The 16,271-nt window shown below is 50.9% G+C and overlaps 1 protein-coding gene across 1 annotated transcript in view; it reads right to left on the bottom strand.

Moving 5' to 3' along the window:
* Positions 1 to 15,154, bottom strand: part of LOC144721377 (ras-associating and dilute domain-containing protein-like) — a 33,985-nt gene extending 18,831 nt beyond the window's left edge. Inside the window, exons 1-5 of the mRNA XM_078598944.1 lie at positions 15,024 to 15,154; positions 8,259 to 8,619; positions 6,623 to 6,757; positions 5,827 to 5,986; positions 3,637 to 4,304 (exon numbers count right to left, since the gene is read on the bottom strand). Of these exons, the coding sequence (XP_078455070.1) occupies positions 3,637 to 4,304; positions 5,827 to 5,986; positions 6,623 to 6,757; positions 8,259 to 8,619; positions 15,024 to 15,124 (1,425 nt within the window). The 5' untranslated portion in view covers positions 15,125 to 15,154. The remainder of the gene's footprint in view (positions 1 to 3,636; positions 4,305 to 5,826; positions 5,987 to 6,622; positions 6,758 to 8,258; positions 8,620 to 15,023) is intronic.
* Positions 15,155 to 16,271: the final 1,117 nt, after the last annotated feature.

The following is a 16,271-nucleotide window of genomic DNA, read 5'->3' as shown; positions in this document are numbered from 1 at the left end:
TTTACTCACACGTGCAACCAACCAGTTTGTTCGTGGTGCAACGTTCCTTGAAAAACCCTGTGCTTGTTCTGTGCAATATTCACGTTTGTGTTGCTGTGCTCCTCGTGTAAAATAGCCAGGCAGTTGGCTAAAACGGGATCATCCGTGTGACAAAAATACAACTCAACTAAGCTAACTGCTTTGTGAATGATTATGATGATAGTGGCTGGGATGAGGGGTATGATGATGGATGATGATTATGCCTGGATGATGCTCAATTGGATGGAGCTCATTTCTATTGTCAACTCTGCTGTCAGTTGTAAACATTCCCACGACAGCAGCCAGCCAGTCTCTCACCATCACAATGTTGACTTCCCATACAGCGGTGCCAAGGTTATTAGCTCATAGAGGATGATGGGCGAAGTCGATCCTAGATCGAGAACATGAACTAGCGTCCTGCCGAGTTTTAGCACTCCAGCCAGAGTCGTCTACTTCGTAACATTACGGTGCTGCAAAGAGACTAAGGTCCCTCTCCTGTAAGGGGCCGTCCATAAATGACGTCACGCCATTTTGGACGATTTTGACCCCCCTCCCCCGTCGTGACACGGCGTCACAAAAAGTCAGACCCCCCCCCCCCAAATGTGACGTCACAAAGCTCTGCCACCCCCCCCCCCCAAAACCATATTTATATTTTGAAAATAACATGCTTCAAATCGCTTTAAACGATTGTCATTGTAGTGCGTATTTAATGTGGCGCTGCACTCTGATGTTGTAGGAGAAAACATGTATTAAAAGTCTATTTAATTAAGTAGAACGTGTTGTCTATATTTATTTAAAGTTACGCATTTTGATGCGACGTCACATTTCTCAAACACCCCCCCCCCCTCGTCACACATCGTCACAAACGTCTGACCCCCCCCCCCTAGGTGTGTGACGTCATTTATGGACGGCCCCTAACCTAGCACAGTCTGTTGGGGTCTATGGAGGGCAGAGCACCTATGAAGGCCGGCATGGCACACAGCTCTATGTCGGGGTGTGTCAGTGAAGGTGGTGGCCCTTCCCAACGTGTTGGGGTTTTCAATTTACACCTCGCCTCGTCTGTTGGGGGCAGATAACAGCGCAGGGAGGATCACGGGTGCTCACAAACACTGGCTTTAATAGCACCCACGGCTGGGCGATCATTAATGTCGAGTAAACACGGCACGGGGGCTTCACAATGCTCTTCACAGCAGCTGTGATGGAAACGTGCATTGTGCGCCGACTGTATGTGGACTGTGTGTGTGTGCTTGGGTCGAGCGGTGGCACAGTGGTTAGCGCACTGCGCCCTGAACCCTGCGACTGTTTTTAAATTACCGCACAAATAGCGAGCGTTATACTCGAAGTGGTCCTGGGTCTCTTCGAGGTAGACTCAGCCTTAAATGAGTATCGTCTGTGAACATCAGCAGTGGGGAGACAAAGGCGGCTGATTGGTGGTTGCCACACCACTCCCACAATTGCTGACCAATTGTACGTTTGTATGTATGCGTGTAAGAAACTATTGATTGTGGGTATTAATTATCTCACGAACGTGGGTAACGACGCACACGATCAGTGCTGCCTGTGTAAGATCCTACCAAATCGACGGAGAAAATTCAAGAAGCAATTAAGAAATTTTGACTTAAAACTTTCGTGACTGCAGGAATTCATATTATTTCGTTCTTTCGGTAAAGTCACGGCAGTCTATAATGTCGACTGTAGCCTGGTTCTATAACCTGGAGGTTAATGCAACCAGCTTAATAACCATTGCTACAGTCTACATTATAGACTGCCAGTACACTCACTCTGATTAAGAACCAGGCTACAGCCTATATCAGTGGTTTTTGTTTTGTTTATAATTTATTCTTTTTATTAACTTTAGTTTTATTTTTCTATCTACGTGACTTTACCGAAAGAACCAAAGAAAAGCAGTGAAGAAGTCAGAAAGAATGAGACATGGCGGGTGGGGGGGCAGTCAGTCTCATCGTCAAGGAGGAAAGACTGCAGTGGCTCAGACATCGAATAACGACGGATCCCATTCAAGATGTTTCATGAAAACTGATGCGATGGAAACCCACACAGGGGAATCGGAAAGAGATGAAGGCACGGGCCCAGACACCTCGCGCCGATGAGAAGACACGGGACCACGGCCGCAAGACGCAGCAGACAGGGCCTTGGCACGATGATAAAAATGCAACGCTACTAACAGCAGAGACCCGCAGCGAAAGATCGCCAAAAGGTGGTGGGGAATTTGTGTGATGGACAACACGGTTGGCTACGTACGATGCGAAAGAAGTTCAACGTGCATACAGAAAGGCATGATGACACCCGGATGCTGTAGGAAACAAAAGCATTGTGAATCACACGAGATAACCAAGCCAGCTGCCACCACACGCGCAAGGCTCTCACAATAGAACGGTGAGTAGCAATGCAACTCCTAGCTCCCCCACTGAATGTTCACGTACACACACACGCCGAATGCCCGTTACGCAAACACCACCCGCGTTCTCAGCACACTGCTAATTCACGAACGAGATGGCAGCAGTGCCATGTGTTTATAGCCCCAGTGAGTCATTCCTGTGAACACTCGTTATAAACTACCACACCTGGCCATACATACAAGCGTATTATTGTAATTGCTCAAGGTAACCTGTGTGTGAAATGGGTTACATATTAATCGTGAGAGTATTCAGATGATGTTCTTACGTCACTTTGGGCCCGAATCATCGCAGGGCCTTTGTCTTTGTGCCCCTCCGTTCATCTGTCTGTCACCCACTCACCCAGCTATTTCTGAGCCTCTTTGTGTTTGCACCTCCAGTGGTTTAGCCAGGATTTAAAACTTGGGGGATGTAATGGGGTCGTACGTGTGCTCAGAGGTCCTTTAGACATCGTACGACTGTTCATTAGTGTGACTGTCCGTCTGTTTGTCTACGAGTCGAAATTTACCTACACCACCAATATATTTGTATGTTAATTAATTTGTCCAGCCATCTCTCCATCTTCCTCTCTGTTTGTTCATATATCCGTCCCAAGACTTTCCATCCATCTAATCTGGCTATCCAACTGTCTACCCATCCATTCGTTCCTCTGCTATCTGTCCATATGTCTGGGTCTAATGTTTATTCGCATGCCTGCTTGTCCACTGATCGTTGTCTACTATCTACCTGCCCATGAGTCTTTCTTTCCATCCTACATCCATCCATTGGTATGCTGATCCATCTCACCGTTTGTCCATCTGTAAGACTTCCATTGTCTCTTAATCTGTCTCTCTGCCCATTCATCTTGTCCATCAGTCTGCCGTACAAATTGTTAATTCATATACCTGTTCATCCATCTGCCTGCCTATCTGCAGGGCCATGCAGATATCAATAATACGATAACAATTTGGATTAATATAACGTCTAAATGTGACCACAAATCAAGAAGCTGAAAGAAAGAAATGTTCATCGATATCTTTTCAGCCATCCATCTGTCCATATGTCTATAGTTTTATGCATACTTCTGTCTGTTTATTTGAAATAACATCAATCCATCTGTCCATCTGTATCTGCCCAACCACCCATCCCTATCCATTCATCTTCGTTGTCCAATTCTCTACGCGTCCACCCGTCGTCCACGCGTCGTCCACGCCGTCCCACTCACCCACGCGGCAGCCTGCATGCGACTCGCCATCTTCAACATCAGCCGGCGCATCTCGGGCGCCGAGAAGCGCAGCGCCGCGTGGCGCACGCACAGGCACAGCAGCCGGGCGAGCGCGAGCGGAGACGAGCTGCCCGCCTCCTCCTCCTTCTCCCCGCCGCCGCCGCCACCGCCACCGCCAGCGGCAGCAGCGCCTCCTCCTCCACCGCTGGGTGGCATCTTCAGGATCTTGTGCAGCAGCAGATCCTCGCTCCAGGGCTCAAAGCACAGCACGGCCGCCGAGCGAAACCTCGTCTCCTTAATTTCCGCCGGCAAATCGTCCCCGTCATCGTCGTCTTGGTCAACTTCATCCTCCATTGCCACTCCGTTGCACTGCTGCCGCGGCAGTTGCCGCGGTTTTGCCGTTACGACGCCGCCCGGCGGGACGTTGTTCTGGAAAGAAGTTGACCCCGAGCTGCCCGTCCACTCGTCCGCCAGAGCCGAGTTGCATCGGTGGCACAGCCGGTTTCTCTCCCCCGTGGGCCCCGTTTGTCCAACAGCTGCTCCGCTGCCTGGTTTGGTCACCACTGCCCCCCCATCACCGGGCCCGGGAAGGGCGACCCCGGCGGGCATGACGGTGGCGTCGGTGTCCGTGTCGTCCGACGAAGTGGTCTCCGTAAAGACGGACACCTCTGCAGGATGACAAGACGCATCGGGGGCAACGTGAGCTGTGGCCGTGCTACTTTGCCCACGGGCCTCGATGAATGGGTAACTGTTCATAGGCCAAATTAACGCCGTTCATCCTGACACACTATGAAAGTTACATTTAAATCAGGGCCCCATTATTATTATTCACTTCATCTCTCTGCCCTCTGTTATGATTAAGGGCATTAAGGGCTATTGGCCACGAAACATCACACATTGTATAATCTGTTCTCTTTGGGGCAACGCAGTATCACGATGTTTTAAAGTGAGCATGGAGCCATATCTTCACCCCCCCCCCCCCCGCAGTGATTCTCTGAATTGTCTCGATTGCAAGGGCTGTGATTTGATCGTGGAATCTCACGAATTTACCTCCTCATTTGTATTGTTGCTCATTATTTCGGTCTCATTTATTCATCACAGTTTTCGAAACGTCGTACTCAGATTGTAAATGTTGTGGCTTGGCTGTCCAACACACCGGCGTGCTGTACTAGTGACGAATTGCCACGTTCTGTTGCCGGGACAACCCTTACGAGTTGGCTGTGTCGTGTGGTGGTCAGTGCGAGTTCGTGAAGGCGTGGGAGCACGGATGTGGGAGCGTAGAAGTAAAGTACAACAATGGATTTAGCTGCACTGAGACCAATGGATCACTCTGCACATTCCACATTTCTAGGGCAGAGGCATACATCTTTATTGATGTCCCACAAATCGGTGGTTGCCGTGGGTGGCTCAGCTCAAGGTCAATAAAATCCCTGCCACTTTGTGAGAAGTATCGCACAACAGAGAGGCCAGCTCCTGCTACAGGAATGTGGAATCTCCACGACGGGTCCGAGCGCCGCCCAATTGCTCTGCTGAGCAAGGACATATTTCTATTTGATATTTACGAAGTGGGCAAACCTGTCCGTGTGCGTTTATGCGCGCCACAAATGCAGAACTCTACACACCCTCAGTGAGTGTCCCCGTGTGTATTTAGTCAGCAGAGCGTGCTGCGAGGCGCATTCCTCCACCGCGGCCGCGTCTCACGCCTTGCCAGTCCCTGCCCTCTGGCATTTCCCATGCCCCACAGAGACACTCTCTTCCCCATCGTCAGCAGTGTGGACAGAGTACTTGTACAGGAAGTTCAAGTGAGAACGCGAGTGTCATTGCCTGTGTATTTCTGTGCCTGTGTGTCAAGCGTCTCTGCGTCTCTGTGCACATGCCACACCGGTGTCTCCGTACCGTATCCATTCCCTCATTAAAATGCAAATCAATTTATAACATTTTTGACGTGCGTTTTTATGGATTTTTGTGTTGTTATTCTGTCTCTCACTGTTCAAATAAACCTACCATTAAAATTATAGACTGATCATTTCTTTGTCAGTGGGCAAACGTACAAAATCAGCAGGGGATCAAATACTTTTTTCCCGCACTGTATGTCGTGTGTCTGCGTTCCAGCATCCACGCCCGTGCATCAGTGTCCACGCATCCGTGCGCACGTGTGCCCTTGTCTCAGTGTCCACGTGTGGCGAGTACCTGCCGGCCCTGTCGTGGCCCTGAGCTCCATGCCCGAGCGCCGTCGGATCTGGAATCGGCGCGAGAACCCGGGGCTGGGCCTCCACAGCGCCTGCAGCTCCAGCGGCCGCTCGTTTGAGGCCAGCGCGCGCACCGACTCCGGCACCCACACACGCGCCTCCTGCAAGCACGCGGCACGGACAACGGATCCCCTGTATATCCTACAAGGAAACTGCTGGGTCAAGTGCTGCTGAGCAAGGAGCTGCCTGATAAGGCTGGGGCTGACCATGAGGGGGGTGGTATGGCGAGAACCGACCAATTGCCTTTGTGCCCTCAATGCTGATGCTTTCACAGCGCAGCGCACAAGACAATTTCAGATGCAGCTTTCCCAGCCAGGGTGAGGACGTGTCCCTCGGGTCGTCGTGTTCGAAGCGCAGTGCACGAAACACTGCTCTGCTGATCCACACTGGTACACAAAGACTAAGATCCCCCGTGTAGCCTGAACAGACTGTAGGGGCAAGTGCTGTTAGCGAGCACCTGTGAAAGCCGCCATGGCACACGAGGGGGTGGGTGGCCAGGACCACGCCCTGCCGCCTTTGTCTCCCTAGTGGCGATGTTTACGCACCGCACCAGGATCACATGTGAGGCTGAGTCGACCTAGGGGATGCCCAGGACGGTTTAAGATGATCGTCACCGGTGTCGACCGCGAGCGGGAAACGAACCCGGCTCGCTCCCCCACAATCATAATCGCCACCACCTCTACCACCGACAACCTCACATCCACCGCGACCACCACCACCTCCCAGCACAGGCCCACCTCTGAAGACGTCCCCTCCGACCCGTTGCCATCCTCCACCCAGGCGCACTCCGCGTCCTCCAGGCGCCCGATGGCGTCGCACAGCACGTACTCGTGCGCGCGGCTCGGGTCGAGCCCGTACCGCGAGAGAGCATCCTGGGGGGGGGGTGCGGGGGGGGGGGGCAGAGAAGTCGTCGTCGTCATCGCACACCCACACCCACCGACCACCAGCCTCCTGCACCATCGAAAACTCGCGTGCGGATTCCATTTGAATGCGGGCAACCGGAGTTTCCCCGAGGTGGAGGTGAAATCCCGAGGGTTCTCCAGTGGGATCGGCGATCAGGTAATTAATCGTTCAGCATGTTCACGTTGACCCACCAGCAAAGTGAGCATTGGACCATCGGACACCTCCGACGTTGGATAAACTCATGTTCATGTTTTGATGTTGAAGATCTCTAATATTCGGCAATGGATGCTCCTCACCTTGAATACCCAACGTGAGCCACATGCAATCGGAAGGTTGCAAGTATACATCTCGGTGGGGAGGGGGTGAGGGAGATTGACTCATCATCCCTACAGGGTTCATAAAACTAGCACCGTTTTGTGGGAAAGTCAGCAATCGTGTTCATATGGAAAAACCCTCACCATAGGAATGTGGAGTTTCCACCACTGGCTCAGCACTTCGTCCAATTTTACTTTAAATTGACCGTGATCTGGATGCGTCGCTCTAGTGCCAGGAGAGAGTTATCTTACACATATAACACCAACATGACCTTTAATGCTTTGTCAAAAAATATTTGAACTCGATGGCTGTGCAAAGATGATGGCTGTGTACAGGTCATGAGCAGTGCACAACAGCATTTGAATATCAAGGGACATTATCTCATGACGTTTTGGAGACAGCAAGGAAAGACAAAGTCAACGAGCACCTATATAGACTTAACAGACTCGTGCGGCAAGTGCGGTTCGAGAGCACCTATTAAAGCTGGCATGGCACACGAGGGGGTGGTGTGGCAAGCACCACACCGGCTAACTTTGCCTTCCAGTGCTGATATTAATTACACACCACGCCAGGTGCTCATGTAAGGCTTAGTCTACCGAGAGGAGGCCAAGGATCGATTACAATTCCATTTAATAATTGCCACCGTTTGCCGTGAGCGAGTTGCCGATGTTGTGGCACAGCCCGCGAAGCGCCACACTGCCACTCCCCACAAGCGTCAATAAATACAGACACTAAGGCAAAGATCTCCCGTGTAACCCACACAGACTGTTGGGCACAAACACTGTTAGTGAGCACCTCTAAAGGCCGGCAGAGCACAACAGCAGTGGGTGGGTGGCCAGCACCACGTTTGCCCGGCCCCCTTTCTCTCCCCAAAGCTAAAGTTTACACATCGCACCGGGTGCTCGTTTGAGGCTGAGTCGACCCACGGGAGGCCCAAAACCGGTTCAGATAATCGTCACTGGTGTTGGCCATGAGCAGGAATCGAACTCGGGTCGCCGGGTTCGTAGCGCAGCGCGCCAACCGCTACACTACCGCTTCCCACCCACACACGGATCCACACACGCACGGATCCACACACATGCAAAGATGCACACGACAAAGACACAGAGACGCTGGCGGGAGGCTCGCGAGCCCCCTGTGCCCACACACCCCCACCTGCACCAGCTGGTGGGCGCTGCTGTCGGGCGACGTGAGCACGCCCTTGTAGAGCGTGCCGCGGCTGATAAGGTCCCCGTAGACCCTGACGACGGACGGCTTCGACGGCAGGAGCCCCCCGTTCAAGCCGGGGGACGTGGAGGGTCCCGGGGAGACCCCGCCTCCTCCCCTCGCATCCCCCGGGCCGCCACCGCCCTGCAGGGAGATGTCGGTCGAGGAGGAGGAGGACGGGTTGCGACCCCGGGGCAGCATCCCCCGGATGAAGCCCAGGCTGTAGCGCTTGTTCTGCCCTTGCCTCGCGGCGCTCTGGCCCGAGGCGGCCGGCTCGCTGAGGGTGCCCGAGCTCGCAGAGGAGTTGGACCTGTGGTGCGAGCACGGAAGGCCTGGTTAGACAGACGCCAGTGGTGGTACTGCTGCTGCTACTGCTAACGATGGTCGACGGCGGCTGGGCGTGGTGCTAGCCACCCACCCCCTTCGTGTGCCGTGCCACCCTTCATTAAGTGCTCGCTAACAGCACTTGCCCAAAATGTCTGTTAAGGCTTTAGGGGGGATCTTTGTCTTTGGTGGTGGTGGTGCATGCTGGCAATGGTAATGGCGGTGGTTTGATAGCAATGGTGGTGTGCTGGTGGTGTGCTGGTGGTAGGTGATGGTGGTTATCGTGGCGGTAGCTGTGGTGGTGTGATGTTGGTGATGGTGGTAGTATTGTGGCAATGGTGGTGTGTTGGTGGTGTGCTGATGGGAAGTGGTGGTGATCGTGGTGTTGATAGTGGTGGTGGTGGTGATGGTTGAGACAAAACGCATTGCCTTCACGTACGCAGATGACCGAAAAGGTGAGACAAATGCCAATGATGTTTAAGCCACGGTCTTCCCTTCTTCACAAGCGTGGCACACAAACCAGCACGCCCTTCTCAGATATCATACTTGTCAGCAGCTATTGAACGAACCGTTCCAGCACTTGTCCCCAGGACTGTTGATGTGTACCTCATTTCGAGGCTTACTTTGAATAACCTCTAGCGGTTCGATTAATTGTCACAATTCTGGGTCGTGATACGAACCAACAGTTACAACATATTGTTTTAACACCGCAGTGCATCCGAGTGCCTACAGCAGTAGCGGCAGGGGTCACACTAACTGCACTAGTTACAACTTACAATTGGGAAAGCATCGATTTTGACGTGCACAATTCAATACAATTGATTTCAGCTCACGCACCTTCTCAACCCCGACGCGCCGTGATCGACAATCAACCTCTGATCGCGTGTGCCGCTGGCAGGAGACGAAGCATCAGCTGACCTAATAATCTCCACTGTTGCCGGCCTATCTGGGATGCTGCCGTGCTGTGATGGTCAGCAGCACTGGACTGGCATTCCAGAGGTCCGCCGGCTCGCTGCAGTTGAAACAATGTGGCAAGTTTCTTGAACTCCACCACCCCCACTGCCCCTTGTGTTCGCCCAGCTGTGTAAGTGGCTTTAACCACCACAGTCGACGGGCAGGTCCCCTGTGGAGGGGTAGATTGTGGGTACTCCACCACCAACCTCTTGCGAGAAGACGTCTGACCAGGAGTAGGCCAAAGCACACCCAAGAGCTCTTCTCTACAGAGTCATCTGCCAACACGTGACCAATCGATCACAGGGCTTCATCGTTGCCTTTGACCGATCTTCTATCTGTCGAAATGTTACCAATTTATCTCTATGGATTGTACGGACCTATCTCTCGATAAGACATCTGAATGTTCGTCTCTGGTTTCCTCACATCCATAAAAAAAGTCAAGAGAAGTGGCTAAATATCGCGAGCAGGACCCTATTTCACACAAGTCCCGAGATTCAGTGCGGGTTGTCTGTGTAAACAAACGACTTGCTCCGACAGGATTAAACAAATCAACGACCGCACCGATTCGCGTTAAACAGTCCGATCCAAAGGTACTGTATGTTTCTATAGCATTGATAAAGTAAATAAGTGCATGGACTAAACACAGAAGTTATAAAGTCAGAGGTCGGCATATATCCCTGCTCAAGTGAGCGTGGGACAGTGCTCAGCTCCACTGGCAGCTCTAAGCTAGCGTTGCGAAATTCCACATTCCTATGGCAAGGATCAGTCCATCTATGCATAGCGCTTTTCAAAAACGCTCAACTAGTCTTACCATTCCCAGATAGTCCGAGTGATGCGTTGAGCTGCTCCCCCCAGACACACAGATGAGTTTACAACTCTTAAGCGAAGTACGAGACAAAACTGATACAAATCAAAACGTGAAGCGACGTTAGGTAACGCGAGCACATGAGCCGACCTTGTTCAACGAAGCTTTGCTCCGCGAAAGCCGTTCAGAGCGTTATTCCTTGAGCCGACACCCACCGAGTCCGTCGGTGTTCGAGCGATTTGCCGGTGGGCCTGTCCACAAACACCCGGCGAAGCCCAACACCACCACGACGCTCTCCGTCCTCCTCGGTGCCCGTGTCGCGTATACGAACGCCTCGAGAAACTAAACTCCGAACCGTGGGTGCGTGTTGTGCGAGCACACGCACGCACGCGCAAGGTGTTCAGAGCGAGGGTGTTGGCTGAGCTATGGGCCCGGGTGCCAAAGGTATGTTGAAGCTTGCGGCAAATTGACAAAATGTTGTACCAACTTGCAAGTGCATCGGCGGTAGCCTCGCCCTCAAGGTCAGGGCTGCAATCGGAAGGGGAAAGACATCTCTGCCCGCTCCTGGACTAAAGCGTCTTTGAACTGCGACCAAACACCTCCGACTTCGGAGAACGGTGGTGGAAATTCCACATTCCAGTGACGGTGCCCAGGCTCCACTCCTGACATCATAAGCGGCCACGGCTACCGTAGACGTAGCCTCGTGGGGAGGGTGTTCATTTTTTTTTACCATCGCGGAGGTTGGGATGACGACGGCGATTGATGGCGATGACAAATGTGAACTCGTTCCGTTACCAAACACTTGCACTTTGCAACGGCTGCCAGCTTAGTATCGGAATGCCAAGTCAAGGGTCTCCCTGCACAACTGAACGTGCGGGGGTGGCAACTCCACATTCCAAAAAGCGGCACTTATATCATGGAGCACGTCGGATGCTAATCAACGGTGTTGTTCCCGTGGATTGACATGGCGCCTGTCATAGGGACGTGGGATTTCTAGCAATGGCTAAGGGTTCCTCACCCCCATTGCTTGGTTGAGCAGGGAATCATTGACTATGAAAAGTGAGTACAGTAGTCGACTGATTGAACAAATAAACAACGACACACACACACATACGCACAATAACACGAAGATTACACACACAGGCACCCAAACATATACACACAGACAAACATACACAGATGATATACATACAGATAGCCAAACACACACCAACATGCAGACACACACAGAGGTGCCTAAACACACATAATACAAACACACAAATCACAAAGGTACCCAAATACAGACACACGAATACACATACACACGCAGACACCCACATACATATACAATACAAAACAATGACACGTACCGACACACGCTTTACACACGTAATTACCTACAAGCATATATTTCTGTGCCAGCTATGAGCAATATGTCAATGCATGAAAACCTAGTATTAGATCATTGGGCAAACGTGGTTGGGATTAAGATAAATTTAGGATCTCTGGAGTTATATTTGTTTACACGATGTTTAAATGTTCACACTGGCTGTGTAACCATTAATGTATCGCTTACACGTCCAGTTGTTCAATAACAATTTGTCAATAGTGCAAAGACATTTTATTGTTTTCAACGGCTAAAACTCACGTTAACAATGTCGACCTTTTAGGTCAAGACAGTATTTTGTAATCTCCAGTGCCATGCAAATTCATCTTATCTGCAACGTTCTTATCCATGACTCCTATTATTGGTGACCGCTGAGGTCCGCGAAAACTCCTATTAGCCACCGGCCCTATTATCCTTATTATCCACGATTACCAGCGACCTTTTACATGGGTCTCTGTGGGAATGGCTTCATATTATCCGATTTGTGCGTGGATAAGGGAAGTCCCATGGCAAATTCATCCTATTAGCCACAGGTCATCTGTAAATTTCTACCCCGCGGATAAGAGTAAAATAGCAGACAACCTTAAGGACCCATTACATTAATTCCCCCACAGATTGGGGGCGTTTCTCCTGTAACTGCATCGGGGCAAACACTCCCCAAAACTTTGTATCCAATCATAGTTCAGAATCTTGTTCTGATCCCGATCGTAGACTTTCCTAGGTCTGTGATTTAACAAAAAGCAGTGACCGCAATATGCACACGCCGGTCCCTACATAGGTCTATCAAGACTGTGCAGTCGACTGCAATAAAGTTCAACACCAGAACCTGCACCAGATCTCAGTACAAATACATTCTTGCCATTCAAACGCAAATGCCAATTCCCAGTGAAACCCAGACAAACTCTTAGGTACTAATTTCTCTAACCTGTAGCAACGACTCCTCATCCTCTCAAACTCATAATCCTAAACCCTAAATCCCTTACCAAAAACCCCAAACCCTAAACCCCTGAATCCTTATCCCCAATCCTCAACTCAGAAATACTAAACCTCGAATACTAAACCCCGAATCTGAAATCCCTGACCCCTAAACCCCAAGCTGAAATCCCGAGACTGAAATCCTTACCCTAAAACGTAACCCCGACCAGTGCACAAAGGCTAAACCAGTGACGTCTCTTCATAGACTGAAAGTTAAACAAGTGAGACTCGAGGAGAACCGCTAACGAGTAGTTGTAATCAAGGGCAGCTCTATTTGGATATATACATCTGCAGGAATCGTAGTGTTAGAGACACGCACTATATCCTTGGCATCTGTGGGGTCACTAGGAATAATAGTTTCAACTGGTAATGTGCCACATAGTGTGCGGTCACTCACGCGATGTGCGGCCACCAAATTCCCCCCCCCCAAAGCTCTGCAATCCTCTACATATTAAGGTGTCATCGGACAATTAATTTGTTTACATGCGGGAAGAAACCGGAGCACGGCGGAGAAAACTCACGCATGGAAGGGGGCAACACTCTATCCCATAGGTAGGGATGGAACAGGTGGAGTCCACATTTGTTGTACAGCCTTCTCTTGGCGAGTCAGGGTATCACTCCTCCTCAACGCCGACAGAAAGGGAGTTTCACAACTTGTGTGATCCATCAACCCTCGCCCTCACAGCGCTGGATTACAGGTCACTTGCATAGCAAACCACCACCCAGTAAAGGTTGCAATAGTCACTTCCTGATGACAGTCATTAAATCAAGCATGGGAATTTATCGCATGAACTCATATAGGAAGCTGCAAAGGTGGGCTAAAAATGAATATGAGCAAAACAAAGTTCGCCATGCAACTGAAGATATCTGTCAGGGGGTCAGGACTGGAGAAAACAAGATACTGTGTTTTGCCGCAGGGCAGTTATGGAAGGAAAACCGGGATAACATATATAACTAAATACAGAGGCAGACTAGAGCAGATTGGAGTGCTTTCAAATAACTGAACTTAATGATAAAAGCAAAACACCAGTGTGCCGCCAACTGGCCACTATATCAGAAGGTCGCGAGTTCAAATCCTGGTTGGAGGTTGCCTCAGCCCATCATCCCTCCGGGGTCAATTAAACGGGGACCACTTTGTGGACAAGTCAACAGTGGTTGTCCTATGGATACTCTCGCCCTCGCCTTAGGAATGTGGAATTTCCGTCACTGGCTCAGGAAGTATTTTTTGCTTAGTTTAACACGTAGGCTTTCGCGACCAATATTATACGTAGGGTTTTTCTTGGTTAGATTGCGTAAATATGTGCCGTTAAACCCGCCACCACCCGGCACAGCCGATTAGTAAAGTTTGTGACGTAAGAAACAACATGGCAATTCGTTACTCGTACAGCACACCGGTGTGTTGGAGAGTAAACCCACAGTTTAATTCAGTGTATATTACCTGATATGACATTTGGGGTTTGATTCCAACCCTCGGCCACCAACACCAGCGACGATTATCTGAACCGGTCCCCTATGTAGACTCAGCCTCAAATGAGTAGACCTGGTGCAATGTGTAAACGTGGCCCATGGGGAGACAAAAGCGGCCGGGCGTGGTGCTGGCCACCCACCCCCTCGTGTGCCACAGCGCCGGTCTTCACAGGTGCTCGCTAACAGCACCTGCCCCTACAGTCTGTTAAAGGCTATACGTGGGATCTTTGTATGTGTGTGAATATGTATGTGTGTATCCATGTGTGTGTGTATCTGTGTGTGTGTGTATCTGTGTGTGTGTATCTGTGTGTGTGTATCTGTGTGTGTGTGTATCTGTGTGTGCATCTTTGTGTATGCATCTCTGTGTGTGTATCTCTGTGTGTGTATCTGTGTGTGTATCTGTGTGTGTGTCTGTGTGTGTGTGTGTCTGTGTGTGTATCTATGTGTGTGTATCTGTGTGTGACTCTCTGTGTGTGTATGTCTGTCTGTGTGGATGTCTGTGTGGATGTGTGTGTGTCTGTGTGTATGTGTATCTGTGTGTGTGTATCTGTGTGTGTGTCTGTGTGTGTATCTGTGTGTGTGTCTGTGTATGTCTGTGTGTGTCTGTGTGTGTCTATGTGTGTGTGTGTCTGTGTGTGTGTGTCCGTGTGTGTGTATGTGTGTGTATGTGTGTGTGTATGTGTGTGTATGTGTGTGTGTCTGTGTGTGTGTATATATCTATCTGTGTGTGTATATCTATCTGTGTGTCTGTGTGTGTGTATGTGTGTGTGTGTATATCTATCTGTGTGTCTGTGTGTGTGGATGTGAACTCGACACTGACCACACGGAGCTGGCGCTGGGGCTGCGCGAGTGGCTCGAGCCCGGGGAGTCCGCGGCGGCGGCGCGCGGCGCGTGCGGCTCCGCGGGCATCACGGTCCGCATGGCGCCCTCCGCTCCCCTCTCGCCTCTTCCTCCCTCCCTCCCCAGAGGACCCCCCCCCACCCGTTCCTTGCTTACTTCTACAGACAGCCCTGTCCCCACTACACACACCGCACTCTCTCCTCCTCCTACAGACACTCAGGGTCCTCTGGGTCCTCTCCCGTGGGAGGAACTCCCGTCTTTCTTCTCTCTCCAGACACCCCTCGACCCTGACGTGTCTGCGGACTCTTCCCCTACTCCTCTGTAGACAAACCCCTACTCCACACACACCCTCTCATCCATCTCCTCCTGTCTACTTCCTTTCCCCTTCTCCGGATCCTTTATTCTCGACTCGCTCCCCCTACGCTGCTAAAGCTCTCCCCTCCCTCCCTCTCAGTCGCTCTCCTCTCCCTCCCCTCCTCCTCCTCTCCCTGCCCAGCACCGCTCCAGCCTCCCCTCTAATCCTCTATGAATCCACCACGCAGCCAACATCAACCACCCCACGTGTCCCCAGCCTGAGCGACCACATCAACAATGGACCACTTTAGACAGACGACACGGCATAGGCTCACACACTCACCCACAGCCAGTGTTATTCCTATCGAAACAATTAACAATATCACCCTCTATACGACCAATACCATCACCCTTTAGGCTACCAGTCCTATTTCTGATAAAAAAATAGGATTGCACAATCAATGCTTAGCTCTCGATACAATCAATACTATACTCGATTTATACAATCAATAGTGTTAGTCTCAATACAAATATATGCTTCACCGTCGATACAATCAATGATGTAGTTACGACGACGAAACTCTCTATACAATCAATACTATCACGGTATATATTCAATACTCTCATCTAAACAATGAATACTATCTTCCCCTACACAACTGTGACACTCTCTACACACAAGAGCTCTGCTCCATGAGTATGGTACGTGTCATATGCTGCCCTGCGTCTCTGGAGGAAGCCACGTGGACCCAACAGCCACCCTCTAACCTTCCCCTCGTCCGACAGGATCTACATATAAATAGACGCGCACTGTATAGAGCACATTGGGAGGCAGGTGTAGCCCCTCCCCCCTCACCCCCTCCCCACCATCCCCCACCCTCCCGCCAGGTGTGTCCAGGTGAGTTCCAGGTGAACCAGGTGTATGCCTGTGAGG

The sequence above is a fragment of the Lampetra planeri genome, chromosome 1 (genome assembly GCF_965212315.1).
Source record: "Lampetra planeri chromosome 1, kcLamPlan1.2.h2, whole genome shotgun sequence".
NCBI lineage: Eukaryota > Metazoa > Chordata > Hyperoartia > Petromyzontiformes > Petromyzontidae > Lampetra > Lampetra planeri.
The sequence above is the reverse complement of the archived record's forward strand: the minus strand, read 5'-3'. Positions and strand labels throughout refer to the sequence as shown.